The 19,938-nt window shown below is 35.7% G+C and overlaps 1 protein-coding gene across 1 annotated transcript in view; it reads right to left on the bottom strand.

Moving 5' to 3' along the window:
• Positions 1 to 14,343: 14,343 nt before the first annotated feature.
• LOC106881541 (sec1 family domain-containing protein 1) overlaps positions 14,344 to 19,938 on the bottom strand; it is a 107,110-nt gene continuing 101,515 nt past the window's right edge. The window contains exons 23-24 of the mRNA XM_014931969.3: positions 17,145 to 17,222; positions 14,344 to 14,646 (exon numbers count right to left, since the gene is read on the bottom strand). Of these exons, the coding sequence (XP_014787455.1) occupies positions 14,620 to 14,646; positions 17,145 to 17,222 (105 nt within the window). The 3' untranslated portion in view covers positions 14,344 to 14,619. The remainder of the gene's footprint in view (positions 14,647 to 17,144; positions 17,223 to 19,938) is intronic.

Below are 19,938 nucleotides of genomic sequence, written 5' to 3' on the forward strand. Positions count from 1 at the left end.
TGCCCCTATGTACTCTCATCTAACCCAAGCAAGAATGGAACAGGAGATGTTAAAACAATGATACAATTATGATGTACTTGATAAGGTACATGAAGGTTTGAATGCTTTGAATGTAAAATATTCTTGCTCAAACCAGGCATGGCATGGCTGTGTGGTTAAAGAGTTTGCTTTGCAACTACATGGTCTTAGGATCAGTCTTGCTGCAAGGCACCTTGGGAAATTGTCTTTTACTACAGCTCTGAGCTGACCAATGTTTTGTGAATGAATTTTATACTATGGAAACTCATTGCATATATGTGTATGCCTTTGTGTCTGTCGTCCCCTCAGCACTTGAGAACTGGTGTAGTTTGTTTACATCCCTGTAACTTAGTGGATCAGTAAAACGGACACTGATAGAATAAATATCTTACTTAGAAAATAAGTACTATAGTCAATATGATCAATTAAACCCTTCAAGGTAGTGCCCCAGAATGGCCACCATCCAACAACTGAAACAAGTAAAAGAGTATAAAATTGAGCAAACCATCAAAACTTCAGCTCAATGGCTCAGATAAATTAGATGGAACATTGGGAGGAATCTCCATTCATTTCTCTAGCTTACAATGGAAATAGATGAGTTTGAACTCAGAACCAGTAAGTTCATGGCAGGTTCTTTTTCACATTCTGCCACCAAAACACTGTACAGCTGTTAAGTAACTTTGGAGATGTATAAACTCGTTTAATAATGAACTTAGTCAAAACTGGGTTTACAAGTTGAGTTTTTAATTAATATAACATCCACTGCCTATTATTTTTCTAAATTTCACTTGTGTTGCTTTGAGGTACATTACAAATATCATAAGACAGACAATATATTATTGCGTGTGAGTTTATTTGTCAAGATATGTGGTCTGGTGGTGAGGGTGTTGGGCTTACAGCTGTTAGTTGTGAGTTCAATTCTTGGACAACATGGTGCATTGTGTTATTCATCAAGGCACTTTATTTCATATTGTTCCAGTTCACTCAGCTGAAAATGAGAACCAGTAACAAATGGGGGAGAGTTGAACCTGTCATAGACTGGCATTCTGTTCAGAAAGGGTTTTTCTACTCTCAGCCTAACTCCCTTGAAAATATGGATAAGCTCCAGACTAATGAATCTGTATGCTTGAGACAAACTTTTGATTTTATTCAACCCTTTTGGTACCAACCCACTTGAGACTGCTTTTGGTCCTATGGTGTAAACTTCTTGTGTAAAGTGGCTTCAGTTAAAATCTTCCATCAAAACTTCAGGATAATATACACTAGCTTAACCCTTTGATATTTAAACAGGCCATATCAGACCCAAATATTCTACTTGCTTTAAGTTCAAACTGGCCACATCCAGCCTCTCACACCTACCCTATAATATCATTCTAAAAATAATCATACCTTCAAATTCTTGAAGCTATGAGATAATGCATGATTAATTCAAAACAATGTGAATAAATACGTATTACATTTGATAGAGAGTAATATGAATGCTAAAAGCTTAATAATGACAGTTATTTTACTAAATTCTTCATTATTTTCAAAATTAATTGAAACAAGGACAAATTCTATAGCACTGAACATATTGCTGATTACTTAAAAATAGCATTTTAATTTTAGGAGCTTTATACAAACCATGTAAAAGGGCTATATAAGACCTTGTATTATTACAAAACTTCTGTTAATGTAATTGATCAACTAATGTTGAATATTTGCAGCACAGTAGCAAAGTTGTAAGTAAAAAAACAAAATGATTCTACCTCCAACACTACAGTGTAAAGGTTATGCATTCAAACTTTATCTAAGGAAATGTAATCTGTATATATGTAGTATATATGTAATAATAGAGTACCTGATGTTAAACAGACTGGACTAATTGAGACTTAGTATATCACTTAACAAAAGAAAACACCATTAAAAGAGGAAGTTAATTAACCTGAAAGTTTAAATGATTCATATCAAGCTGGTTCAGCACTCCACCATCAAGGTGTTCTGATAAAGCAAGGAAAATTGTTGTTATTGTTATTGTTTAATCCCAGTCCTGGCTGAGTGGGCTTCAGATCAAAGGCATTCAATATTTGATCATTCTATCTATATTTCATTTTTCTCAAATAGTCAGAACCACATAATTCAAATATTTCCTTCTTTTAAGACAATAGGGTATGATGGGAAGAAACAAAATTAGGTATTATTTCTGGCAAGGCAAGCAGCTGCACAAAGGCTCATTTTGAAAGGTATATGTATTTATGTATGTCTATGCAAGGCCAGATTAAGACCCACAGAGGCCCGAGGCACTTAAAAGATTTTAGTGCCCCCATATATTTCTAATTCAAAATCATTATGATCATCGTTTAACGTCTGCTTTCCATGCTAGCATGGGTTGGACGATTTGACTGAGGACTGGTGAAACCAGATGACTACACCAGGCTCCAATCTGATTTGGCAGAGTTTCTACAGCTGGATGCCCTTCCTAATGCCAACCATTCGAAGAGTGTAGTGGGTGCTTTTACGTGCCACCGGCATGAGGGCCAGTCAGGCGGTAAAACAATGATAAACCATAAAATTAATTTGTAGTTTTCAAAATGAAACAAAGCTCACACTAAGATGGAAAATAATGTTTATTTTTGTATACTTCCACTTTTATTTATATTTTTAAAATTTTTACCTTCTTTTTTAAGTGCAAAGTCTCTGATCAGATCCTCACTGTGACACTATGAACACTTCAAAATAATATATTTCCAAACCATATAAACAACTTCAAATATTATGTCACAAGTTTAAAGTGATTTCTTTTGTGCTGTAAACCATTTACCATTTCTGTAGTGCCCTCTTCTCTTGATGCCCTAAGCACATACTTATTTTGCTTAATGGTTAATCCAGTACTCTGTTTGTGTGTTGCCTTATTTCGACACAATACTTCAGATCACCCTAAGTCCTGTGAATGAAATTTAGCAGATGGAAACTGTGTAGAAGCTCAAAAGTGTTTATTACTATTCTTCAATAGTAAACTTAATCCCTCTGGAGGTACAAAGCCTAGTGATTTGATTGTTGCACTCCTAATTGTAAGGTCATGATTTCAATTCCCAGACTAGGCAGTGTGTTGTTCTTGAGCAAAAATATTTCATTTCATGTTGCTCCAGTCCAGACTGCTGTAAATGAGTTCCAGCAATAGCTGGGGGGGGGGGGGGGGGGTTAAACCTGTTATGGTTGTCAAGTAGTAGGAAAGACAAACACACAGATATAGAAGAGGCTTCCACACACTTTCCATCTATCCAATTCAATCACAAAGCATTTATTAGCTTAAGGCTATAGTAGACACTTGCCCAAAGCACCATGCTATGACTGCCCATTCTGTTTATTCAGGCATAGTGTACTGTAGACTACCATGTGTCCTCCTCTGTATGAGAGTAAGATTTATTTTGAGGGAGATCTGGCTGTTATTTCTAGGAAGTTGAATGACTTCATTGACTTGTTTAAAATGGGATAAAAGAAGCAGGTCCCTATTTTTCAAGAAAATGTTAGATAACTTGCCTACTATATGACCCCACAATAATCTAGTATTTTGAGAATAAAAATCAAATATCAATACTGCAGGTATATTTTTTAGCCCTAGGAAAGTTCTGATCATGCAGACATCTAATCAATAACTGTTCCAGTTATCCCACCTTTTTCCTAACTTTTCCAATATAATGTATCCAAGGATCACATTATCTAAGATGTCCTTTTTCTCTCTTTTAAGATGTAGGGTAGGATTTCAGGGAGATTTGGCTGTTATTTCTACCACAAGAATGACCATGTAGAAGTTTCTTCATTCACTAATATTACAGATGGTCGTAATTAGAAGCATAGCAAGCATGTATTAAAACTTCTAGTTTTTATAAAAGAGAGTATAATGAAGATATCCTGTGATAAATATATTTCTAATTGCAAGTCTTACTTTATAAATAAATATATAAATAGGTTAACAGATGCTTAAATTAAGATAATTGCCTTTAAATAGATATTTAAATGAAGATGGTTATTTTCTCAAGAGAACTACTTATAATTCATGGAGGACTTTAAAAACTATTGTAGACAACAAGATTGAGTAAATTAAACATTTTGTCATAGCCAAAGTTTGCATTTTGACCTAAGACTCATGTTAGCTATTTCTATCCCTTTTTATGAATGTGTATGTATGTGTGTGTGTGTGTGTGTGTGTGAGTGCATGTGTAAAGGAGAGGTGAATATATTTATTTAACTACTTGATATCCTTAGGATTACAGCTGTTTTGCAACCTACATCATCTAACAATAATTTCAGTGAATAGTGAATTATGTTTACATGTCTGCACCAATATGCATGCTATGCATTGTACAATCATCATCATCATCATTTAACGTCCACCTTCCATGCTAGCATGGGTTGGACGATTTGACTGAGGACTGGCGAACCAGATGGCCGCACCAGGCTCCAATCTGATCTGGCAGAGTTTCTACAACTGGATGCCCTTCCTAACGCCAACCACTCCGAGAGTGTAGTGGGTGCTTTTACGTGCCACCAGCACGAGGGCCAGTCAGGCAGTACTGGCTACAGCCACGCTCAAAATGGTGTTTTTTGCATGCTACCTGCACAGGAGCCAGTCCAGCGTTGTAAATAGAGTTGTAAATTTACAAATCAATGCAGATAAAGGCTAGTTCTTCAGATCACCAGAACATCATGGTTGCACCAATGCTTCAACTTGGTGTATACATACAAAATTTTGTATGTATGGCCCCAAGATTCTATGAATCTATATATTGCACTACAAATTTATATATATATATATACACATACATACATACATACACATTACTGATGTCATAAGAATTTATAAGCTTTCAAAAGAAATGTGAAATAATTCTTTTTTCAAACACTGGGTCTTGAAGTGCATGAAGCTATAAATTTTCTATCCAACAAGATTTTTCAACCCAATATTTATATGCTATTATTTATAGCTTTATGTGCTTTGAGATATTGTTCCAAAAAAGAATTGTGAGTAAAAGTATATATATGTACATTTGATGTAAGTGTTTGCAAGTATGGGTATATGTGTATGTGCATGTATATATACATGTGTGTTTATAAGTGTGTATGTATATATGTACTCATTTATTTAGCATACACTGGAAGATATTTGTGGCAGGATTTTACAACCAGATTCACTTCCTGTTTTGCAAGAAAGGGATTCTTTTTTCTTAAGTCTAGAGGACGTTGAAAATCAGAGAGTGACAAATCATAATATCAACACTGAATGTCCTTGTCACCAGCTTCCCTCAAGCAGTGAGAGGCATAGAATATCATTGTTTATGGATATTTACACACACACAAAACATTTACATATGACTGATCTCCTCTAGTTTCTATGTACCAAATTCCCTTACAAAGCACTTGTTGGTTTGTAGCTACACTAGAACATACTCAAGGTGCCACATGTCAGTGGTGTGAAAAATATTTGACAATCCATTGTCGACATTACTATGATAAAGTCATTAGTTTTGAATAGATTAGCTTGTAGTATTCATTCTTTCTGTGCTCTGAGTTCAAAAACTGCCAAGATTAACTTTGCTTTTCATCAAGGCTAATAATTAAAGTACCAGTTTTATACTGAGGTTGATTCTTCTCTGTCTCTTTTTTTTTTTTATTCTGTTTGTTTCTATCTCTTTCTGGAAGAATTCAGCTGTTGTCATAAATGGCAAAAGATGGCCTCTAGTAGTTCTAAAAACTACCCAAGATACGCTCTGTCATGATGGCACCACTACATCTCCATTAGAAATTGAGAACCCTAGGCAAGACAAGTAGACAATATTATTAAGGAAAAAAAAAACTAAAAGCAAAGTGAATGTAACAATAGCTAAGATAATAACTCTCCTGTGATATCATCATCATTTTAATGTACATTTTTTCCATGTTTGCATAGGTCAGTTAGAATTTGTTGGAGCCGACACACTTTCTGTTACCAATTGTCACCTAGTTCTAAGTAAAATAATATTGGCTGGACATACTTTCATGAAAGCCTGAAAACAAACAACACTCCTTATATGATGACATTGAGGTCATTTTCAATTATTGTGCTCTATCAAGACACACACACACACACAAACATTGCACATACGAATGGCAGCTTTAAGTTTCCATCTACCATATACTTTTCTTGTCCTGGAGCTCAAGTAGAGGACACTTGCCCAAAGTGCCCCCTGTGGAACTGAACCCCAAACCACATGGTTGGGAAACAAACCTCTTAACCCCACAACTTTGTCTACACACACACAGAAAGAAAGAGGAAACATAGCTTATAGAAACAGTGAGGTGGGGAGAGAGAAGCATATACATCAAACTGGTTTGGACTTGCTCCTTTATGCATAATTATTCCTGTCTATATGGTTAACTACATTAGGTATACATTTACATTCAACTTTGTAAAACTTTTACTTTGATGCTTTAATAATCAAATGAAGGAAAGATTTTGATTTTCAGACTAACATAAAGCCTAATGCACTGAAGAAACCTCTGTGCTGTCATTCAATCCACTAGAAATGGCAGTCAAATTTCCTTTAAATCACACCCTACCATCTTAAAGAATGTATTGGGTAATTTAATTTATTGAAAAAAAGGATGTGATGTTCATGGCTGGGCAATCTGTGATTATGAGATGCTCAGTCAAGGCTAACTGGGTTTAAACAACAATGAGATCATCAGTTCAGTTTCTGATGGCAAGTTGTTTCCTTGAGCAAGTAACTTTATTTCTCATTGCTCCAGTCCACTCAGCTGGCAAAAATGAGTTGTACCTGTATTTCAAAGGGCCAGACTTGTCACACTCTGTGCCACGCTGAAACTCCCTGAGAACTACATTAAGGGTATACGTGTCTGTGGAGTGCTGAGCCACTTGTTTGTTAATTTCACGAGCAGGCTGTTCTGTTGATCAGATCAACTGGAACCCACATTGCCATAACCGATGGAGACCCAGTTTAGTTTTAGTGTTGAGTCCAATTTAAATATATTTATATTCCGATTGTGAAGGTGCATGGTTTAGTTGTTAGGTTGCTTGGCTAAGACTGCAGATTAAATTGCTTCCCAAACACATGGTTCCAGGATCAATCCCACTACATGGTACCTTGGACAAGTGTTTTCTTTAGTCTCAGGCCAACCAAAGCCTTGTGAGTGGGTTTGGAAGATGAAAATTGAATGAAGCCCATTCATGTATGTGTGTCTTTGTGTCTGTGTTTGTCCCCCACACTACTGCTTGACAACCAGAGTTGCTGTATTTACGTCTTCATAAATTAGTGGTTCAGCAAAAAAGACCAATAGAATAAGTACCAGGCTTACAAAAAAATAATATTGGAGCCCATTCAGCTGACTAAAAATTCTCCAGGATGGTGCCCCAGCATGTCCACAGTCTAATGACTGGAACAAATAAAAAAACAAAATCAAGGTATCTGGTTGTTTTACAAACTTCCCAAATATGCTTTGTTAGTAGCTTAGCAACATAATAGACCCTTTCTAAGTCTGTAATGTGTCTTTTACTTTTACAGCATGAAGACAATAAGTTTAGTACAGCTAACCCTCCTTTGGGGGTCAAATTGACTAATGTAAAATCTAACCTTTGATTTTTACAGAGTACAGGTATATTTTCATTATTGTAACTTATTTTAGTGTAAAAATAACATTCTTGATGTCAGGAAATAGGGTACTTGCAGGCTTTGAAACTATTTAATGGTCTGTAACAGCAGTATAATATTAGTGAAATCACTGCTGCTGCTGCTACTACTACTACTATCAGCTGGAGTATACAATTTCTTCTGCAGTTGAAATAAATTTTTTAAGAGATAATTATTCTCACCTTTACAGGTTAATAACCAACTCTTGCTGTTTAATTGTAATACTAAATGGCTGCTAGAGAATATTGTATTTCTCTTCCAAACAGCAGGGGTAGAAAAAGACACCATCTTTTCAATTCATTAAAGGTAACAGTTTCTACTGAACCAGCTTGTTGTTGCTTAGCCCCAGGTCAGTCTTGAACAAACACACCTATAATCAAAAGCATTCTAGCCCTGATCTTTCTGATATTTATTTTTTCCAGGTAAATTGTTAGTAAAATTACATTTTCACATGCATTCTCCCATTCTTTTTAAGACTCCCTAGAAGAGTTGAAGGCTATTTGACTGCTATTTTTTTTTGCATGTCAAGCAACAATGTAGAGGTTTTACTGTTGGCTTGTATCTTACTGATGTTAGTCTCAAAGATGAAATCTATTGGAATATCAAGTAAATTCATTGTTCTTTCTTCTACTACAGAAAAAGGTATCTACATTAGGTTACTTTTACTTGTATACTATAAACACCTTCAATAAAAAATTTTAAAATGTGAATTTATAGAAGCCTGTTGGATATTTAATAGCTTACAGTATTACCATCAGTGTTATCGGTTTTGCATCTGCTTTTTCTATGATGCTATGACTTGAATGAGACTTCTTGAAGCAGTGTTCTACAGCTAGATACCCCTGGTGTAAACCTTTATTTGTTTTCGAAATAAAGTGCTTTATTTCACTCATCTTCACTTCAAACTGTCAAGCAATGGGACATGCATGTCACTACTCTCTAAATGAATTCAATGCAAGAACACACACACGTACATGCAGCAGACTGACATATATTGTCTCTGTCTACCAAATTTCACTGACAAGGTATAGATCAGGGGTTCCCAACCTTATTTTGCTTGTGGACCCTCTGAGAGCTATCTTTATCATCTGTGGACCCCATTTATGCACATGTGAATTTTTTAAATAAAATATTTGTTTGTAGGTTACTAAAAACTAACAATGAAACAGTTTTGTTATATTCATAACATAAATTCCAAATACAAATCGTGAAAATTTCAATAAATACAGGTACCTCTTCTAGTAAACAAAATTAATATATGGACCCACAAATTAGAATTTTTCACTCGTGGACCCTGGTTGGGAACCCCTGGTATAGATCAACCTGAGGCTATACCAGAAGACAAGGTGTCACATAGTGAGATTGAACTTCAAACCATGTGATTGTGAAGTAAAACTTCTCAACCACACAACCATGCTAATGCATACAACTGAAATAAATTCATTCTTTAAGCACTGTCAAATAAAATTCCCCTCAATTTACCATACTACTGCAAACGCAGGAATTATGCAACACTATTTTGCATGTCCAGCATCCTTGAGACCTGAGTGGTGTTTGATTATCAAATATGCTGGTGTATTGGAATACAGTCTTAAAGAATAAAATAAAAATTGTATTTTAAAGTTAAATCATGGTTTTAATGAGGTCACCAAATATTTAACTGTATTTATTAGCAGTGTCAATATCTGCTAATTTCTTTTAGCCAGACAAATTAATTTTATGAATGCTGTATCATATTTTAAACTTTCTAAAGCAAACCTCAGCAATAACTATCATCATCATCGTTTTACATCAGCCTTCTATGCTGGCATGTGTTAGAAGGGCCATCAAAGCCCAAGTCATTTGTTTCTTACACCAAGAATTACAAGCTTCAATCACTCACACATAATAATCAAAGCAGTTGCAGTCTAGAGAGTTAGGTGGCCAGATGTTAGGGGTGTAGTCTCAGAAATTGTCTGACAGCCATGGCTGGGTTCTCCTGCTTGTGTGGCAAGGTGCAGAGTCCTGTTGTTAGACATAGGGTCTTCCAGCGGCCACCCTCTTGACTCAGGGCAGCACTACCTCCTCCAGGCACATGATGTAGGCCTCTGTGTTGAGTCTGAGGCTATGTGGGAAGATGAATGGAGGCATAACATTGCCATCACTAGTGATCACATCAAACACCATGATTTTGACTGGATGTTTGATTTTAATCACTCTCAATACATGTCCTCAGATTGACACCCAAACACTCTGAAATGGTCGTATTGAAGCTTCTGGCATGAATGCCAAGCAGTACAGCATGTCATTTCCAAATTTCTGACAGAGTGAATCATGTCATGGTGCTGTTTTTCTCACAGACAGTGCCCAATTGACCCTACTATACTGTGTAGTCAAAATCAAAAACAAACAATGCACATGTGCAAAATTTAAAATGGCGACAATTTACCCATCGCACCCTGTATGTATGTGTGTGTGTGTGTGTGTGTACGTATATATATATATATATATATATATATATATATATATATATGGGCATGGCTGTGTGGTTAGGAAGCTTGCTTCCCAGCTACATGGTTTCGGGTTCAGTCTCACCGTGTGGCACCTTGGGCAAGTGTCTTCTGCTATAGCCCAGGGCCGACCAAAGCTTTGTGATTGAATTTGGTAGGCGGAAGTTACTGCCGTGTGTGTATATGTCTGTGTATGTGCTTGTGCCTCTCCGAAAGAGAGAGAGGGGGGGATATATATATATATATATATATATATATATATATATACACACACACACACACACTCACGCACACAATGGGTTGCTAAACTGTTTTCTTCTATCGATTTCATTTTTAAGGACTAGGCTAACTTAAGGCTACAGCAAAAGACACTTACTCAACATGCCAGGCATTGAGATAGAACTCAAACCCCTGTGGTAACAAAGCAAACACTGTATCCACATGGCCATGTCTATTGTATCAAAAGATTTGTTATAATGCGATTGCCAATAAATACACTCTTATTCACACAATATACAAGAACACAGTAAATGGAATATTTAATGTTTTGAAGCATTTTGGTAAATTCAGATTCTTCATGTTATTTTTAACTGTGTTATGCTGCAATTATGTATATTAAACTGTTTTATCAAACTATATTAGATTTTATAAACTTTGATTGATAATATTCACTTATTTAGACTTGTACTGGTAGGGGGCTCTGAAAGGGGTCTCAAAAAGCATCATGATAACAAAGGAGAATGGGCACCAGCCAGCCCAAAGGTTGGGGTGGGCTGGACCTGCCTGCCTCAAAAAGGAAAGTGAAAATCCTCATCCTGGGTTTGAGAAGGGACAATGCCCAAAACCGGGCAAGATGGTGTGAGGGTGGTTGCTATGACATTGAGGTAGATCCAGCCACCCCCGTTAACAGGGACAAAACCCAGATTTAAAACACTGAATGATGATGATGTCTGAGTTGAAATTTGAAAACAATGGAGGGATAGTCACAGTTGGAACACTTGTTACTGAATTAAAGGAAAAAAAAAGAGAGAATCACTGAATTTGTACAAAATTGAGAAGGTCAAAGGTCACAGTTGGAGAATTTGAAAGATAATCAGAATACTTTTGTTTCAAAGAATCTGATTCCAAGAAAAAGGTTGGATAGCCATGGTTAGAACACTTTTGTTCTTACCATCATCATCATCATCGTTTAACGTCCGCTTTCCATGCTAGCATGGGTTGGACGATTTGACTGAGGACTGGTGAAACCGGATGGCAACACCAGGCTCCAGTCTAATTTGGCAGAGTTTCTACAGCTGGATGCCCTTCCTAACGCCAACCACTCAGAGTGTAGTGGGTGCTTTTATGTGTCACCCGCTTACCAATGTTTACAAATTAATAAATATATTCTTATTGTCCTGACCTTTGAAATTTTCAGCATGTGTGAAGCAGACGTTTTTTTCTTTTTTCTTTCCATTTTACATTGTAAAGGATACGAAAAAATGACAATACAAGAGACAAATTTGTTCAGTGCATCTGTCTGATACATTAGCATATTAATACAGCATCTCACTCACTGTTCAGGCAATTGACTGTCTCCCCATAGTTCAATCAATATTATATACATATTTTGATTTACAGGACTGATGTCTCAAAAATGGTTTTTAAAATAATTTCAATTGTAGAAAGAAATCTTGGCTAAGTGTTCAATTTTGCTCTATAGTAACAAATTTTGCTACAAGACTGTTGTTTCTATAGGATTATGGCCATTTATTAAAACAAATATATTAATTGAAAAATTCATTATATTGCTAATCTGTTATGACAGGATTCCAACTATAATAGTTGTTGTTTCTTAAGTTGCTAAAGTGATTCATCCATGATGTAATTGCTTTAATTTCAATATGTGACCTCAGACTCATGTGAAGAACAGATATGCAACTCTGGAATATACTCACTACCATCATCGTGTTTTCTATGTCTGCTTTTCTGTGCTTTCGTGGGTTGGGCAAGACTTCTTGAGGTCATATTCTATGACCTTTTCTAAAGACCAACCCTTAGATGTTTTCAACTAAGGTATTTTAATCCATTGGTCTTCACAGATCCCACTGAGCTGTGAGATGTTGTTTATGCAAAATAGACACAAAAACATCACTGTTGTCAATAGTGGTTTCCATACAGTTTCTAGTTACAAAATTCCAATCACAAGACACTGATCAGCCCACAACAAGAACATGAGAGACTTTGCTCACAGTGAAATGTACAGCATTGAACATGAAACCATGTGGTTACAAACCAAGCTTTTTAACCACATCCTTATAAACAAATAATAAAATAGATCTCACACGGGTTTCTACAACTAAGCTGGCAAATTCCAATTCTTTGGTATTACTCATCAAGTTACAATATAACTGAGTATTATTGTCTGTGGATATAGGTAGACTCATTAGAACATTGTGTGCAACAAAGCTGGTGTTTTTGAAATACAATCCGACCAGGGGCCTTTGCATGATTTTTGACAATCCAGTTTACATCTCAAATCTTGAGGTGATCCAAGGCTGCTGTGGAAGACATTAATTTGCCCAAGATAACATGCAATGTAATTTGAACCCAAAACTGCATGATTTCAAAGCAAATTTAACTATATGGCCATGTTCTTTATATACATATTTATGGATTAACAAAGCTACCATTGGTTTCATGCCAAGAGAAACTTCTCAGTAATTATCAAGCCTGTCACATGGAACATTAGTACCTGTCTCCATCTTGGATGAGACCATTTATCCACCAATTCAGTATTGAGCACTCATTCTCACTGATATGTGTGTGTGTGTGAACAAACAGCATATGACAGGTTATAGCATATAACTGTCATATTGCCCCAAGGCAAAATATATAGCTTAGGTGCAAGAGTTAAAATGAAACCAACAAACATTTTGACTAGTTATGTGCCATAACTAGTAATATACTGCTTGACAATATATATGAGGGGAACTGAAAAGTTCCTGGCTTTAAGGGTATTGCAAAAGGCCTGGTTGGAGGCCCAACCTTCTAAGTTCTTTTACAGCCCTTAGAAAAACTGAAGAGATGCTGTATCAAGTACATGAATTTGAAAGGGGAATATGTTGAATAAAATAAATTAACTGATCCTCCTGTATTTTCTTTTACTCAAATGAACTTTTCAGCACCTCTTCGTACAAGGTGTTTGGCTAAAGTTGATAATTTTTTTTTTTTTCAGGAACAGCTTGATGCATTGGTGAACAGTCAGCGGTGTTAGTGAGCATAAAGATTAAAGTTGTAGTTGAGAAAAAGTTAGCTGGCATGGAGGACCAGAAGCTATCTGAATGTTGGAAAAGAATTACATGTATCAGGATGTTGCACACCAAGAATCAAAATGCTGGCATCAATACTTCTGTTCAATGCTCTATGAATACTGTATGATGTGACATGGATAGCTGCAACAGAGACTATGAAGCCACAATCAACAGGTGTTCTGACTGTGTCTGCCTACCAGAATTCATCCAACAGCTAATTCAGACACCTATGTGAAGCTGTTTGAGACTGTGGTAAAACCCTGGATGGAGAGGGTTGCAGCTGTAAGGCCATATGTGTGCTAACTGAAATCAGCCCCTTGCCATACTTCCAAAAAGTCAGATATGATTGACAGATTATTTCTCTAATTGTAATCCCATGAATTACAAAGTATGGGGCATGGTTGAGAAAGACACCAACCAATCTGCCTGCAACACCAAGGCAAAGCTGGTGGCCAAGATCAAGGAAGTCTTTAAAGATCTTCCTAGGGACAAAGTGAGGAATGCACAAACCAGGTTCCAGAAGCCAAGAGTCACCACTGTTATCTCAGCCATAATCTATTTTACATTTTTTTATTTCTTAAAAATACTTTTTATTTTTGGATGGGATTTTTTATTTTTTTATTTATGGACAACTAACTGGGAATTTTATATATATATAAAATATAGATATTCAATGATCTCAGGCTTTGATCAAGACCTGTTGTTTCCTGAAACCATGCAACTTAGTCATGTAAACCAAGATTTTCACTGAAACTTGCCATAATTTTTCCAGATTGATATGGAAACAAAATCAGGAGACAATGGAAGAAAGAGATAGATAAAAGAAGATCCGAGAGATATAAATTAAATAAGTTTTAAAATGACAAATGGAAAAGGAAATTCAAATATTTTAATAAGTTTATTTGGAGAAATGGGGTAACAGCCCATGATGACCAATAATCGAAGGTGCTTGGCCCTGAAGTGAGACCGGCTTAAAATGAAAGCAGGTATATATATATAGATATATATATATATATGTTTTAAAAGGATTTTGTTTGTTTCTTCAAGTGATGATTTACAAAGTATTCAGAGAGCTCGAACTGAACCTGACGCTGATAGAGTATCAAAAATAACCAATCTTGAGAAATATGGTTTTTCTTAACAGCCCCAGTAATTTCATATTTCGTTTCCCAAAGCTGTCAGCTGAAAAACAGAAAGAAAAAAAAAAATTAACATTTTCATGATCATAATTTCTAAAATAATAGAGAATTTTATTTAATGAAATTGTAAATTTATTTTCATTTATAGATGGATATATTCAAACATAACAGAAGATAGGTTCCTATAAACAATAAGGGTTTGATACAAGGTTTGAATTTTATTCTAGGTGGCACAAAGCCTGAAATTTTTGGTGGGATAGGGCTAATCAACTACATCAACCCTGGTACTTATTTTATCAACCCCAAAAGGAATGAAAGGCATAGTTCATCATCATCATTTAACATCCGCTTTCCATGCTAGCATGGGTTGGACAATTTGACTGAGGACTGGCAAGCCAGAAGGCTGCATCAGGCTCCAATCTGATTTGGCAGAGTTTCTACAGCTGGATGCCCTTCCTAACGCCAACCACTCCGAGAGTGTAGTGGGTGCTTTTACTTGCCACCAGCACGGGGGCCAGTCACACGGTACTGGCAACGGCCATGCTCAAAAAGGTGTTTTTTTTACGTGCCACCTGCATGGGAGCCAGTCCAGCGGCACTGGCAACGACCTCACTCAAATGATTTTCTAACGTGCCACCAGCACAAGTGCTAGAAGACAACGCTGGTAACGATTACGCTCAAATGGTGCTATTTATGGGCCACTAGCACGGAAGCCAGACAGCTGCTCTGGCAATGAACATGCTCGGACAGTGCTATTAGTGTTCCACTGGCGCAGGTGCCAGTCATCTATTATGGTTGACCTTGCAAAATTTGAACTCAGAACAAAAGTTGAGGAAATTTCACAAAGCATTTTGTCCAGCATGCTAACACTTTTGTCAGTTCACTACCTTATATTAATTTGAATGTCAGCAATTTAAAATGAGGTTTTGCATCATAAAATGAAGAGTAGTTCACAGTGATTTCATATTAAAAGAATTAACATTTGATACAGACCAGCCAGAGATCATCCCTAACTCTATGATAAAAACTTTCTGATACAAAGTGATTTAAATTAAAATATTCCATCAAAATTTTGTGTTTATATTTGCAACACCAACTTAATGACAAATTTATTTAAATTATTTCTAATTTTAAAAATTAATTGAAACAGAAGTAGCATAATTAACATCACTTGTTTAACGATGATGTTCATTATCATCACAATGTCAAGACAAATATATGATAGAAACTGAAAAAAAAAAAGGACTGTCTACCAAATTCACTCACAAAGCTTTGAATGGCCCAGAGTTATAGTAGACACTTGCCCAAGGTGCCACACAGTGGGACTGAACCCAAAACCATGTGGATGAGAACTTATTTCACAAGGAGTGCCCTAATATGAATACTAAACTACCAACCTTCAGGAATACCACTTTTATGAAACTTAAAACTATAAATAAAAAGTAAATGCTAAGGTCTCCATTTTTTTTTTCTTACAACTGTCTAAGTTTACATCTAACATGTATTTTTAATTGTATTGGATACAAATTATTTTCTTGACTTTTTTTTTCTTCTTTTATACATATTTCAACCACCAATATCATAAACAGCCAAAACAGAATATAATCTAATTTTCAATTTTGTGAAACTCAATTTTCTTTCCTTTTTATTTTCAGATTTTGAGTTTTGATTTTCTTTTTCATAACAAATGCATTTACATCTGTTAATGTTGCGGAGGCTTTAGAGAAAGAGAAAAAGATTTGTATAAATTGAGTTACTGTTTTCTTTCACACCAAACACTCAACCATGTGGTGGATGTAGCACCTAGTTTTCTGTCTGGCTCTAAGTAAATAGAAACATGTCTACTAAGCCAATCCCTTAGAAATGCAACACAGATTAACACCTAACAAGGAAACTGAGGCAGTTCAGCTTCAAGGTTGTTGAACTGGAGCAAGGGTGAGAAGCAAGGGAAAAATGATGGCTGGAAGGGGGATTTGAAATTATACTAGCTTCATCTGAATGACAACCAATCCTTGTACATGGAGACAGCAAATGATGGAGCCTCTACCTGGTCATTCAACTTGTTAGAAATAGTAGTGAAGTCTCTTTTGAATCACATTCTACCATTTATGAAAAAGGACACATAGATAGTGTAGCCTAGAATCACTATGCTTGAAAGAAAGAAAAGTGGTTGGGGTAATAGTTGCAACATCTTTGACCATATGTCTGTCTGATCACAGTTGATCTCAGGCTAAACAACAACACGAATGTATGCCTGAAGATTGCAGTGGCATGAAACTTGAGTTGTGTGTGTGAATGTGCGAATGCAAGTGTGTCTCTTTGTGTTGACATTACATTATAGTTATGAATGTTCACTGCTACACAAGTGGTACTGTTTGTTTCAAATTTTCCATGAAAGCATGTCTGGTTATGGGAAAATGTTATCTTATATGGAAACAAGTGAGAATTGGCGATAGGAAAGGCATCAAACTCTAGAAAAATTTGCTGCAACAAATTCCGTGGATGTGAAGAGGATGAAAAAAAGTATTGGCTATTACTTACCTGTTTTAGCATCTGGGAAGCACTAACTATGTCACTGCAACCATACACTATTCGTTTAGGGATTGAACTGGATTTTGACTGCAAAAGAATGTTTAGAATTAAAAATTGAGTGAAACAGAAATGAATGAAGATGAACAAAGAGAATATTTGATTGCATGTTTGAAAGAGCAGTGGGAGAGAAAGTGAGAAGTAGACAAGATACTGTGTGTGAGACATGAGAGAGTAAGAATGACTATTTGTGTTTGATTGACTGCGTATGTATGTGAAAGAGGTGAAGGTGGTTGTGTGAGTGTGAAGACTGGCTGAATGATAGTAAGTGTATGTAAGTGCATGTAACTTAGCACTTAAATGATTAAAGAAGAAACTTAAGGAAAGTTATTTAGCAAATTGTAATAAATGGTGACATTAAATAATATTAATAATTTCTTTTTGCTTGGCAAGTAGAGTTGAGTGTATTGTATGAAGGGAACACTTCCCTATGACTACAACAGAATCAAAAAAACTATGATCCAACAGAAAAGTGTGAATCCTATCCACCCACTTAGTCATCATACTACACCAATACTAATGACACATCAGAGATATACAAAATGGTGAAGGCTAGAATGCCCTTGATCAGAGGTCTACTCAGCCAGGGCTGTCCTGGAGCTAAACAGCAACAACACTAACGCACCTGTGTTATCATGGACAAATCAAATCTTTAGGTTTCCCCCTTCAAACTGAAATAAACTATGAAACCCTTTGATTTGTTGTTTTAAAAATGACCCCCATCCGAAAGAACACACGTGGAGAGCTTATAATCTGGAAGATCAACTTAAAACACAAATTTTGTTATCCGTTTTCACATTACACCCTTCGTCTCCATGCCCTTCATAACCATTTCTTTTAAATCACTCTTGGCTAGAAATCTTTTACTTCCATCACTAATGAATCATAAACAATTAGATTCTTATGTAGTACCATAAAATGTAGGGTGACGAGCTGGCTGAACTATTAGCATATTGCATGAAATGCTTAGTAGCATTTCTTCCAACTCTTTATGTTCTGAGTTCAAATCCTGCCAAGCTTACCTTACATCCCTTTGGGATTGGTAACAAAAGGTACTAGTCAAGTACTATGGGAGGAGATCGATACAAGTGATTTTCCCCCTCCCCTCAAAATTGCAGCCCTTGAACCCTGACATCCCATTCAGAGAGAATATTGTGATTTTGTCATTTATACATAACAGGAACTGGGTAACCAGCCTTGTAAGACCTAGGGGTCAAGGAAAAAGGGAAAAATGTAAGATACTCAGACTACACATAAGTTTAGACAGAGTTAATCTTTAACCGTTTTGTTACAGTATTCATTTTGAGATGCTCTGTGTTTCTTTCAATTAATTTTAAACAAAGAATTTAGTAAAGCTAATGCTAGGAACATAAATTGTGACTAAGGTTTAGTGGAAGATTTTAATTCAAAACTTATGAAAACAAGACATTTGTACTACAGAGCCAGAGCTGGTTTGGTATCGAAAGTGTTAATTCAGTTACATTCTAATTCAATCATTATATTTACTTAAGATAAAATTTATAACAAAGATGATGAATAAACATTAAAAAGGAAAATAAACAGACAAAAATGAAACTCAAATAATGAAACAGATTCTAGACGAAAGAAAAACATTTGAGTAATACTTAAATACAGAATAATAATTAGTTCTAGAGAGAAAAATAAAAGCTATATTATAATGTCAAGTCAGAGAAATATAACTAATTTCTTTATGTTTTCAAACTGAACAATACACAGTTGGTAGAGATAAAAACTGGAAAAAAACCACACATTACAAAACAGTATAAATTCAAACTACAGTTTAACTACTGTTAAAAACAAAAAGAAATATATTAAATATACACAACCCAAAAAGAAGTCCACTGCTATAAGGATGAAACGAGTAAAAGAAAGAATACAAGACTATGTATTCATAAAACTTAAATGTGATAAAGTGAAAATAAAGAAAATAATTAAATCCTTTTGAAAAGTTAATATAAACACTAGCTCTAGCTGATAGCTGCAGGCATGGCTGTGTGTTGGAGAAGATGACTTCTCAACTACGTGACTTCAATAAAAGATACTACACAGTAGGACTGAAACCAAAGACCCAGACTGACCAATAACCACGTGAGGGAATTTGGTAGATGAAAACTGAAAAAAGCCTATTGTGTGTATATGTACCTTAAGTGTTTATTCTGGCAACTTGTCACTGCCATTTCTGTCTTCTTCCCATCTATTCGGACTTACTCTTATATAACTTGGAGTAGCCATGTATCTCTTCTAAGCAAAAGACCTGTGCTTGTCCCTCTATCATACTTTAGCCTTTCAGTAACTGGTATAAAGCCACCTCTCCATCTTTCAAATACATTACTCACCCACCCTACTCAGTTGAGGGGGGATTTTTCCTTTCCTTTGTAAGTTACTTGGCAACTTCATTAATGCCAGTGATACAAAAACAAGCACCCAGTATACACTGTAAAGTGGTTGACATTAGGAAAGGCATCCAGCCATAGAAACCATACAAAAGCTGATATTGGAGACCAATACAGTCATGTGACTCATCAGTTCTGGTCAGACCATTCAACCCATGCAAGCAAGGAAAACAGACAATAAATAACCAGTATATATATATATATATATATAGTCCACAGATGAGATCCAGATATTCTCCATATAGAATACACTTAGTGATCAAAAGATTCAAACTTAAACTCCAATGTCTTTACAGGAGATATTCCACAAGGTAAAGAAAGGCATAAGAGGA

The sequence above is a fragment of the Octopus bimaculoides genome, chromosome 4, assembly GCF_046866305.1.
Source record: "Octopus bimaculoides isolate indiv1 chromosome 4, ASM4686630v1, whole genome shotgun sequence".
NCBI classification, from domain to species: domain Eukaryota; kingdom Metazoa; phylum Mollusca; class Cephalopoda; order Octopoda; family Octopodidae; genus Octopus; species Octopus bimaculoides.